We start from the raw sequence: 12,543 nt of genomic DNA on the forward strand, positions 1-12,543 counted from the left end.
TCCCGAGGTTGGCTCTGTTTTTCTGTTGAGTGGTGTTATTGTTGTGTTCAGAACAGTGTGATCAGGTCTGGAAATTAGATTTGTCTGCTTCACTTTTCCTGACCTTTTGAATAATCAGATTAGACTTTTATGTGTAGATTGATGGCAGAAAAGTGTTAATTATAAATGAAGTCTATAACACAATGGAAAAGAAGGGCTCTGAATACTTTGAGGACACTAAATATTCCTCAAAGCATTTAATAATTACTGGCACTACTAGAAATCTTTATTGACCAGATCTAATAAAAGCATCTTCCAAATTTGCTCAACTAAAAAATGTTTCTGTCATTAAAACATTTCTACAAAACGAGCCTGAGTTAAGTGGATCAAATCTTTTGAAATGTTGAGTTACAGATGTTTCAATTAAATTAGATTTATATATATATATATATATATAGATATATATGTATTTTTTTTTAATGTACAGGTAGTAATGCTTTCAGATAAACAATCCACATGTTTAGAGAGGAAATGTGGAATACTTTTTGAATAATGTAGTAATATATGGGATGAGAGTGCTTGGGGCAACAGGCACCCAGGGGCTGATTCCCCCCTTTATGGTTATGCAGGTCATTTACACAATAACAAGCTCAGTGCTTGCTTATACTAATCAGCATTCTAGCAGCCTCACTAATGCTTGCCAGCTAGCTAGTTACCAAAGGAGATGCAGAGTACCTTTTTTTGTGAGGAGATGTTTTCAGTCATAGGTGGGGACTAGATTAGGTGTGAGTGGTGCAGGAGGTAGGAACATGTGCTCTGATATTACTGAGGATAACTTTGTGACCTATGTATTAGATTTGTAGAGCAAGAGAGTGCTGCCACATCAACATAACATTTAATAAAATAACTAAAAAAGTATAAATTGCATCCATTTGGTTCCCTTGTAATTTATTCGCCTGAGCCTAATCATCATCCACATACCTTTTTCCTCCCAAAAATAGAATTTTTGTGTCAAGTAAACATTGTTGGGGGGGGTTACCCCATGTTACCCTAAGTTCCGTTTAAATTTTTCATTGCAAACCTTTAATCAGGATCCAATTAACATCTGGGATACCAGGTAAGCGGAATTATTGATGAGGTCGAATAGAAAACGAGCTCTGGACCTCGAAGGGTCAGAATATCCCTGTGACTTATCATCAAACTTTATAGGAGAGGACAATTACTGTAATTTAGAAAATGGGAGGGTGCACAAAGATCAAAATACGAGGGGTGCCAGTAAATGCAGGGCCGTGCACATTAAAGTAACATTTGCTGAAGGTCATTTCAGCCCTTTCGCTCAGACTACGTTCGTACAGAGTCCTAGCACTTGTATTGGGTCGCAAGCGAAGAGGCTTCAATAACGCAGGTAAATGTTGACTGAAATAACACGGCAAACTGTTTTGTTAAACGAAAAACGCGAACAACACATCTGTACTCTTTGTAATATATACATTATTGACGTGTCTTACCTGTATTGAAGTGTTTGGCACACATGTTTATGAAGCTGTGTTTCACAGGTAACTCGAGACATCCTTACGTCTGATAATATCCTCAAACCACAGCACTCGCCTGTGTAGCGGTTTTTTTAAACAACGTTTTTATTTTCTAACAACACAGTGCACACACGTGTACAGAGATCAAACTCCATTCAATCCCACCACAAAAACAAAAGAGAGGATACAAACCAGGGAAAGCCCGTCCCTCCAAACAAAAGATAAGATACAAGCCAAAATAAGAATCAAGACTGGTATAGTTGTAACATGCAAATAGACAGACAAGCCCCAATTTCCCGATTTACTCCCACCTAACGCTGCTATGTCTGTCATTCTCGATGGCCCTAGCTGTTTGTATGACCACCTCCTACAATTTGTTAGACTAAGCGTGCTTGTGTACCTCTGGTTACTAGAACTGTTAGGCTGAACCAAGTGTTTCTGCCCATTCAAACAAAAAAAGCTGAACTACTGTTTTAATGTTGTTCTGTTTCTTTGCAAAATACGACAAAGTAGTTTACCATACCTACCAGCAGAGGGCAGGTTTGCTCATTGTCTGAATTCTTCAGTATGGATGGACTGATACATTAGGTAGTGTGGGGTTTCCAGAAGGCACGGGTCAGCAGTTGCTCCCACGATTAATCAGAAAAGCACACCGACATACAAAAAGTAATCACGTGTTTATTTAAAAACAAAATCATCTAAAAGTGACCAAGTCCATGTCAATTTTTTAAACATTTTGACTACACATGTCTGATCTCAGTATAATTCATTAATCTTTCATTTACAATTATGCTAATTGCTGAAGGAATAGTTAGCATTAACACTGCTGGCTCATCTCCCAAATGGTACCCGATTCCTTACAAAGTGCATCACTTCAGACAAGGGCTTTGTTGAAAATGAGCGCAATAGGAAAAATAGTGCTATTCAGATGCAGACTAGTTTCTAACGTTTCTTCTAGTTTAGCAAATATACCGAGTTAGAAATGCATCAAAAGAATTTCAAAACACATGTTCCCAATCAAAACCTCATGAAGAGAAGTAAGCTGCACATACAAACAGGAAATTATTGCATCACTTATTAGCCAAATACCCAATCAAAAGACTCATAAATCATAAACATGTTGATCACATGACAGTCCTATAATTGGATAAGTCTCCCATGTCTGTCTTAAAATGCCTGGCAATTGATAGCCTCAAACAGTTTTGTCATACCAGAATTTATTTAACCTGACATCAACGGATAACTAGTAAAAACGTAGCTTTGTCGAGCACCTACAGGAAGACTTGCCGCTCTCACATTCCAAGAGGAAACAATTTACGAAACATGCCCAGTGCTCTGCTGAAACCCATTCGCTAGAGTCACCGTGACTACAAATTATATTCATATTAGGCCAAATTAAATGTAAACACACCATATTTTGGATAGCATTCTTAGCTTCCAATAAAGAAAACGCTTGATTAGTACAATAGCTGCTGACAACAATCCACAGCCAAATTGGTTTGATCGTTCCCTCATGACATTGGGCATAAAAGCCTTCAAGTTCTCATTTCTGAAACATATTACAGTATTTCGTATTAAATGAATGCAGCAAATTGTTTAAGCAGTCTTTACTTGAGCCAGTTTCTCACAACAGGAAAAGAACGTGAAGCTGCAGGAAATGTGTATGAAAATCTAAAAAAAATAAAAATGTGGATGATTAATCTGTTAGGAGAAATCGAATCTGCAATTGTTAGGTGGAAATTACCAACTTGAAAAGCTTTAAAAACATTGAAATTCCTCCAACAGGCTGATCAATTAAGATATGGCATCGGTAGTAACCAGGTTTTAACAGTCTTCAGAAAACTACAATATTCATAGGCAGTCTGACCAAAGTAAAACAAAAACCCAAATATCCAGTCTTCAAAGATGAGTCTGGGTAAAGCTCTTGTTATTTCCCAACCTGAGAAACATGATTGTCGTAGAGCATGCACAACAATGTACATTATTATTATTTTTTTACTATTTTATTAAAGGGAATAAATCCCTTGTCTTGGCTTTAACATTTTGATTTAAATGGCCTTGATACGTTTGTAACAGATAAATTAATTTGTTTTCAAAGTACAGTAAAAAGATAAATGGATGTCATAGAAAGAACCCTGTTTAAGATTAGCTTGTGTGCTTTTGTAAAACATAAAACCCACAAAATACGTGGCCACACTAGAATGAAATAGTAAAAAAAAAATCTGAATAGACAATAATAACATCAAAGTAGTGCTATGGATTTATACATATTTTACACACATTTTGTAAGTGATCTCTATAATTGAACTTTATTAACAATAGACTCCTCTTTTTATCAGCATAGGGCCCTAAGTCGTAGTGTCACAGTGGATATCACATATTTAACACTTTTGGATGCTAACGCTAATTATGCTAAAGCTAGCATTAGCTATCGCTAATTATGCTAATCAACCAGGTTAGGTAGGCTAAGCATAACTAACAGAGGAGCTAGCTGGGTCTTTATAGGAAGCACTATTAGGAATAGGGTCAGATTGTTCCTAGAGACTGTTCTAAGATCTGTTTCGTACTGTACGTTACCTCTAAATATGCAAGATCAGGACTGAAGGAGGATCAAGGTGATCCTAGATCTCTGCATACAAACCACTTCTAACCACCAACTATCCAACCATATCTGACGTAATCACACCGTTACTTTAACGTCAAAGCTATGTTTGGAAGATTTGTTAAATTCCAGCATTGCTGTACTGTAGTAATCACTCTGTTGCAGTCCTACTGGTTTAAAGTGACCTTTACTCTTTCTGCAAAAAAAAAAAAAAAGCTCTGTGTGCTCTGTAATAATCTACATGTACACATTTTAAACCCAAAACCAGGAATACGTGGAAAGTGGCAAATCAGTGAAACCAGGTGCCAGTTATCAACACTGGAAGTTCAAAATGTAAGGGGAGTTGGCTGTTAGATGAGGAGGGATGGAGAGGTCTGTTCTGGGTTTTCCTGGGAGGTATATTGTCCAGTCACATATCCCAGGAGAATGGGGTAACAGGAATTGTAGGCAGTCAGAACAGGGTGTTATGGGTAGTGTAGGCAGTAGCAGTAAAGGTGGTGCCAGGTGAGTGTAGATAGTTATTTGTTCTTTCTCTCCATCTCTGGTTGCCGTAGGCTACAGAGGGCCTTTGAACTGGTTGCCAGAGAGATGCTGTCTGATGGACGGCTTAGATCCTGCAGCATCGCCAAGCTTTCTCCACACCACCTGCGCACACGCACACGCACACACGCACAAAACAGTTACGCAATGCATTTTTATATATACCGACGCTGTACATCAATCAAATCGTAGACAGGCAAAGGATCACTGTCCTCTTTGGTCTTGACCTTTAAGGAGCTAAACCCTTGATAGCTGAAGCTCCGCTAGCTGAAGCCCTGATATGTGAATAGGTGGAATCCCTTTGTGTACGAGAGGAGCCTGCGACCCACAGATAATACAGAGGTGTTGTTGTGAATCTCCCCAGAGTCCTGTCCCGCCACATATCTCAGTAGGGGCCTGATAGCCTAGCTCTGTCTCTCTCTCTGTCTCTCTCTGTCTCTCTCTCTGTCTCTCTCTGTCTCTCTCTCTGTCTCTCTCTCTATCTATCTCTCTATCTATCTCTCTCTGTCTCTCTCTCTGTCTCTCTCTCTGTCTCTCTCTGTCTCTCTCTCTGTCTCTCTCTCTGTCTCTCTCTCTGTCTCTCTCTGTCTCTCTCTCTGTCTCTCTCTCTGTCTCTCTGTCTCTCTCTCTCTCTGTCTCTCTCTGTCTCTCTCTCTGTCTCTCTCTCTGTCTCTCTCTGTCTCTCTCTGTCTCTCTCTCTGTCTCTCTCTCTGTCTCTCTCTGTCTCTCTCTGTCTCTCTAATCAGTGGGCTCTTTTCAGTGGACCACTTGGTCCCTTCAGTACCACACGGATGGAGTGGAATAATGGACGAGGGAGAGAGGAGGAAGAAAGGAGAGCGGAGAGGAGAGCAGAGGAGGAGGAGGATGCTCTGCTCCCCCCCCTGCTGCCTCAGATACATGAGTTGCTCTGACAGTTGGGCCTCTTATTAAAGACTCCAATTAGAGCAACACTCCAGCATGGAGCAGAGATGCAGCGGACAGTCCGGGCGCCATTGCTGCAGTTACCCACACTGCACTGCAGCCCCAAACCAAGGCACTTCAAACACAAGGAGCCCCCCCCCCCCCCCCCCCCCCCCTCCCCGGACTGTTCTTACGTTACACATCTCTCTGACGATGGCCTTCTCCTTCTCACTGAGGTCCTCCTCGTAGTCGTCTGGGACCCGTTTCTTCTCCAGGTTGTCGTGGACCTCCAGCACCTGGCACAGGCAGACAGCGGACGCACCCAGGACCCGGATAAAGAGAAAACAGTGGATCAGTGTGGAGCCCTCTGCCTCAGCTGAGCAGCACGAGTTCAGCCTGAACCCACGCCGTTTAAGTGTTTCACCACGACACGTATATTCGTGGCTGATGTGATGGATTGTGTCATGTCGTCGCACCTTCATGGCGTGGACCACAGCCTCCGGTTTCTGGACAAAGGAAAGATAGCCAGTTACCGGGGACGACTCACTTGTGGGGAGTCGACCAGTCATGCCCTGGTGAAGGAAAAAGACTGAGTAAGTCTCGGAAATCCTCTACGCCTGATGGATTGCAGTTGTTCAGTACTTATCACAAGGTGGGACAAGCAACACATTCAATGCTTCTAACATTTCATTTTTCCTTCTTTTTTTGTTTCAGGCGAAGCCCACAGTGTGAGCTGCCTTTAAACTCAACCGCTACGCGGGCCCTGATATTGGTTTTCTTCCTCGCTGGGGAAGTGTTCTTTAGAAGTAATGTTTTGGACAGCACAGCGAAGTACACAGCCCCAGGCGTGGTTTACAATTCATATGGATGCTGAGTCCTGGCTCAGTTCCCTGCATAATCAGGCTTTCAGGCCTTCTAGTACAGGGAGAGAAAAATAAATGTTAGAAATTTAAGTCCATACAGCTGACACTCAGAAAACTTGGTCATACAGTTAACATTGAAAGAAAACACAGGGTACAGTGTGAAAATGAGAAATATGAGTGAATAAAATGAAGCCAGACAGATAAACAAACACACACATACACACACACACACAGAAATACACAGACGTTAAGACTACACACACAGAAATACACAGACGTTAAGACTGCGCACATACACACACACACACAGAAATATACAGACGTTAAGACTGCACACATACACACACACACACATACACAGAAATACACAGACGTTAAGACTGCACACATACACACACACAGAAATACACAGACGTTAAGACTGCACACATACACACAGAAATACACAGACGTTAAGACTGCGCACGTACACACACACACACACAGAAATATACAGACGTTAAGACTGCACACATACACACACACACACAGAAATACACAGAAATTAAGACTGCACACACACACACACACACACACAGAAATACACAGACGTTAAGACTGCGCGCACACACTCACACACACAGAAATACACAGACCTTAAGACTGCGAACACACATACACACACACACACAGAAATACACAAACGTTAAGACTGCACACACACACACACACACACACAGAAATACACAGACATTAAGACTACACACACAAATGCACACACATACTAGAAAAACGTGACCGGAAAGTTTCAATGGGACAGGATTATTGTGTTATGAAGAGCTGGCGGAGCACAGGAGCATCAGACCAGGTCCACTCAATATGAAGCTGTCATTATGATGATGATAGAAGGAGACGTCACATTAACTGACCGAGAGAACGGCTTTTGGTCAGAACAGATTCAAAAAGACATCGGCAGGCAGTTCAGAACCATATGAAGCTGTTCCCTGTCCCTGTCTCTCTGTCCCTCTCTCCTTGTCTCTCTGTCCCCCTCTCCCTCTCCCTCTCTCCTTGTCCCTCTCTCCCTGTCTCTCTGTCCCTCTCTCCCTGTCTCTCTGTCCCTCTCTCCTTGTCTCTCTGTCCTTCTCTCCCTGTCTCTCTGTCCCTCTCTCCTTGTCTCTCTGTCCCCCTCTCCCTGTCTCTCTGTCCTTCTCTCCTTGTCTCTCTGTCCCTGTCTCTCTGTCCCCCTCTCCCTGTCTCTCTGTCCCCCTCTCCCTATCTCATGAATCTCATAACCACCCCTAGAATGGGAACCACAGCTCTAAGCTACATGCTGCATGCTGATTGGGCGCTATGCTAAAATGGTGTGCCAGTTCCTCGGCTGGTCTGTGTGGCAGACTGTGTAATGGCCTCGGCTGGTCTGTGTGGCAGACTGTGTAATGGCCTCGGCTGGTCTGTGTGGCAGACTGTGTAATGGCCTCGGCTGGTCTGTGTGGCAGACTGTGTAATGGCCTCGGCTGGTCTGTGTGGCAGGCTGTTTAATGGCCTCGGCTGGTCTGTGTGGCAGGCTGTTTAATGGCCTCGGCTGGTCTGTGTGGCAGGCTGTGTAATGGCCTCGGCTGGTCTGTGTGGCAGGCTGTGTAATGGCCTCGGCTGGTCTGTGTGGCAGGCTGTGTAATGGCCTCGGCTGGTCTGTGTGGCAGGCTGTGTAATGGCCTCGGCTGGTCTGTGTGGCAGGCTGTGTAATGGCCTCGGCTGGTCTGTGTGGCAGGCTGTGTAATGGCCTCGGCTGGTCTGTGTGGCAGGCTGTGTAATGGCCTATGAATTAGAAACTGAATGTGTGTGGTATTGATATTGTAGCAACGTTCCTCGGGGTGACTGTAAATCGAGTTTTGACCTCTACTCCACCAGTCCAATAAACATCAACCTGTCCGTCTCCCAGAGTACCGGAGACGGGTCAGGGGTCAGAGGTCAAAGTCAACTGGACAGAAAACGAAGCCTGCGACAACAGGATATTTGACGTCATATAAATCACACTTGACATAGATGCAGTTTTTTTTAAGGGCAAATTGACTTGTTACATTGGAATTTACAAACCTTTTTCTTTAAACCTTGAACACACCACAAGTCTGTATTTCCGGCCTGTACAGGAATATTCCCATAACAACAAGACAATCAAATCAGAACACAGTACCTGTAGCTCCGCCAACCTGACCAGTGAGACAAGCTGAGGGGGCTTTAAAAACCAAGGTGGCTGGAGATGTGCCTGTATGTGACCGTGTTGCTGAGCTGGCAGGGCGTGGCACTCGAGATGCCACAGTGATGGGTTCGATTCCCACAGGGGACCCGTGAGGGCAGGGGGCCGTGTCAAACTACCTCACATGCAATTGCTACTGTCAGTCACTGTTGATAAGAGCGTCTGCTAAATCACCGAAATGTCAAAGTGAATTCATTAATGGTAAATTCACCCTCTGATATGTCCCAGTTCTGCATGAGTTCCTGTTTTCAGGAGAAATGCAGGGAGAGACAACTCAACTACAGCTCCTGGAAGTCAGGCCTCCACATTCACTGGGTTGGTGGACCTGGACGTGAGAGAACCTCCCCGCGCGGGTTTTCATCCCTCGTTTCATCAAGGCTGCGTACGCGCTAAAAACGCCCCTCTGGCCTTTCTTCTCTCAGCCAGCTGTGCGTCAGGTTAACAGTGAGTGCGGGAAAGGTTTGTGTACTCACGTTGAGCGCTGCGTCCTGGCGCCGGGGCAGGGATGACAGCTGTGACTCAGAGTGGTAGAGGGTCATGCCCTTCCTCAGGACACGCAGATCTCCTGGGTTACAGTGCTGCTGGAGTGGACAGGAGGGGGCATTAACAGTCGTCTGGAGGGCCGCCCCTTTCTTACATTTCCCTGTGTCACACAACTGTGTTCACCGCACCAAACCGCCATGTGCACATCTGTCATGGCGTGGGGAATCAGAGTTCTAAATAACCCAGTGTGTGTGTGTGTGTGTGTGTGTGTGTGTGTGTGTGTGTGTGCGCGCATCATGCGCGTGCATCATGTCTGCTGCTCCTGGACACAGACCGTTTCCACGACGACATGGGAGATGCATTCCATCACAGCCCCTCTCACTTTATGCTCCATCTCTCCTCTAGAATGCCTGGTCTTACTCCCCTGCCATTCCCCCATTAGTATGTAACCTCCCTCTTCCTCACATCGCAGCCCCTCTGGTTCATCTCTTTATCTCTCCCCTGGCTGAAAAATGAAGAGCATTCCCTCTCCGCTTCCAGCCCCAATAAGGAGCCCATTTCTTCCCAGCAGCGTAGACTCCTTGGAATTACAGTTCATTTCATCGAAGAACGCTCAACCCGACATCCACCTCTACACCTTGTGTTTGCTGACCTGGACAAACAGGCCTAGAACAGAGCACCACTGATCAGGGACAAACAGGCCTAGAACAGAGCACTACTGATCAGGGACAAACAGGCCTAGAACAGAGCACTACTGATCAGGGACAAACAGGCCTAGAACAGAGCACTACTGATCAGGGACAAACAGGCCTAGAACAGAGCACTACTGATCAGGGACAAACAGGCCTAGAACAGAGCACTACTGATCAGGGACAAACAGGCCTAGAACAGAGCACTACTGATCAGGGACAAACAGGCCTAGAACAGAGCACTACTGATCAGGGACAAACAGGCCTAGAACAGAGCACTACTGATCAGGGACAAACATTTGGCGCTCTTACCTCAACAAACGTCCCTGTAACCCACCCATTCCAATGTCCCTAACCCTCAGCGCTAACAGGAAGGAACCCTGGCACCTCATCACACATCACTTCCTGTCTGATTTAAAATGAGGCGACACACTAGAACAGGACACGGTCTCCTCTCGTCTCTCCTGTCCTTGTCGTCCCCGTCCCCCGTCCCCCCATCTCTTACCAACACTGTTTATTGTAGTAGCCTAGGGCTCAAGACACACTCCCACCACACAGTCATTCTGGAGGGTTGTGTGTGGACTGGCCTAAGAGATTCTGTCATAACACACTTCAATACATGTACCAGAAGGAACTTCAAAGACACTCAAGGAACTTTCCAAGTATTAAACAGTTTTCTAGGACCCCAGGCAGTCTTCCCCACTCAAAGCACATTTCTGTCTATTGTTGGTCTCCATTTATTGTTCCCACTGAGTCTAGCCAACCAAACCACATTAGAGGTAAAACAACATAACCCAACAAGTAGAACCTCAGTGGGGTTCTTTAACAACCAACCCAGTTACAATGGCCCACTTTCATGACACTGGGATCTATCCCCAAGGAACCGGATAAGAAGCAGAACATTCACTCTGGGTAATGAAGAAATACCATAACCACTGTTAAGATCTGCACAACCTGTCTATGACCTGGCCCAGGACGACGCATATTACTGCACCCACTGCTGTTTAACTGTGTCAGTTAATATTTTATCAGTCTTTTGTTCCGAGACGTGCTCGTTCGTCCACCACTGTCAGTAGGCTGGCCAAATCTCCCTTCCCCCAGACAGGGAGACATTCCTCGACATCATCAACATCAGATCAACCAGAGGACATTCATTAAACTTTCAAAGTGAAAAGTAAAGGCAGAGTCTTTGTTCCACACACACACACACACACACACCACTGGTCAGCCATGCATAATAAACATCTGCTTCCCTGCGTACGATCGCTGTTGCCCCAGTAGACGGATCAATTATTAACTGGCCAGACGGCCCTCAAACCGGGACCGCTGAAGGGCTCGGTCATACTGTCCACGTTTCCCAACGCATTGTAGCACCGCCCCACCCTACCGCCTGGGCTGAGGTACAACATCTACTGCACATCCACGGAGACGTGTCGACCGGGCTGAGGTACAACATGTACTGCACATCCACGGAGACGTGTCGACCGGGCTGAGGTACAACATGTACTGCACATCCACGGAGACGTGTCGACCGGGCTGAGATACAACATGTACTGCACATCCACAGAGACGTGTCGACCGGGCTGAGATACAACATGTACTGCACATCCACAGAGACGTGTCGACCGGGCTGAGATACAACATGTACTGCACATCCACAGAGACGTGTCGACCGGGCTGAGATACAACATGTACTGCACATCCACAGAGACGTGTCGACCGGGCTGAGATACAACATCTACTGCACATCCACGGAGACGTGTCGACCAGGCTGAGATACAACATCTACTGCACATCCACGGAGACGTGTCGACCGGGCTGAGATACAACATGTACTGCACATCCACAGAGACGTGTTGACAGGGCTGAGGTACAACATCTACTGCACATCCACGAAGACGTGTCGACCGGGCTGAGGAAAAATCTACTGCATATCCACAGAAACGTGTCGACCAGGCTGAGATACAACATCTACTGCACATCCACAAAGAGTTGTCGACCGGGCTGAGATACAATACCTACTGCACATCCATGAACACGTGTCGACCGGGCTGAGGTACAACATCTACTGCACATCCACAAAGACGTGTCGACCGGGCTGAGGTACAAATCTACTGCATACCCACAGAGACGTGTCGACCGGGCAGAGTTAACAACATGTACTACACATCCAGGAAGTCCGTGTCGTACCATTACACCGGCATGCCACGGCATGCCACGGCATTTGATAGTGGTTCATTTATGCATGACGAGCTGACGAGTGACAGTCCCATTGGAGAGAGACAGAGAGCAGAGCTAACTCACCAGGTTCTCTGTGCAGGTGCACCGTTCCCTACCGGAGACCGGAGAGCTTTCAACTTACACTTTTAAAGTGGCATTCCCGATTACATACACTTTGAGGAAAGAATCCAATCAATTGTTTTGCCCCCCAGTATTTACCCATCAATTTTTTTTCACCTGTGAATCTTTTGGTTAACCATATTTTGCGTAGGAGTGTATTAGACGGGCTTTAGCAGTGATAATCACAAAGAACAGATAACGTATTCATTACTATTTCATCAAAATGTTTCTAAAGGGGAGTTAATATTAGGTATCCTTTTGTTAAAGGTACTTGAGAGTAATCTTCAGGCCTACTTTTTAATTGCACTTATTTTTCCGGATGATAAAGGTTTTGTGTTAGCGGCTGCAGCCCACACTCTACCAAGTGATCTGAAGGGAGATA

At 45.2% G+C, this 12,543-nt stretch overlaps 1 protein-coding gene across 2 annotated transcripts in view; it reads right to left on the reverse strand.

Moving 5' to 3' along the window:
- Nucleotides 1–2,169: 2,169 nt before the first annotated feature.
- Nucleotides 2,170–12,543, reverse strand: part of LOC105020480 (coiled-coil domain-containing protein 85C-B) — a 42,855-nt gene continuing 32,481 nt past the window's right edge. Inside the window, exons 3-6 of one of the 2 annotated variants that reach the window (XM_029117040.2) lie at nt 9,123–9,227; nt 6,030–6,125; nt 5,748–5,849; nt 2,170–4,758 (exon numbers count right to left, since the gene is read on the reverse strand). In XM_029117040.2, the coding sequence (XP_028972873.2) occupies nt 4,669–4,758; nt 5,748–5,849; nt 6,030–6,125; nt 9,123–9,227 (393 nt within the window). In that variant the 3' untranslated portion in view covers nt 2,170–4,668. Of the gene's footprint in view, nt 4,759–5,747; nt 5,850–6,029; nt 6,126–9,122; nt 9,231–12,543 lie in introns of both variants that reach the window. The other variant, XM_029117039.2, reaches the window with a different exon arrangement.

Source organism: Esox lucius, chromosome 23 (genome assembly GCF_011004845.1).
Source record: "Esox lucius isolate fEsoLuc1 chromosome 23, fEsoLuc1.pri, whole genome shotgun sequence".
Lineage (NCBI taxonomy): Eukaryota > Metazoa > Chordata > Actinopteri > Esociformes > Esocidae > Esox > Esox lucius.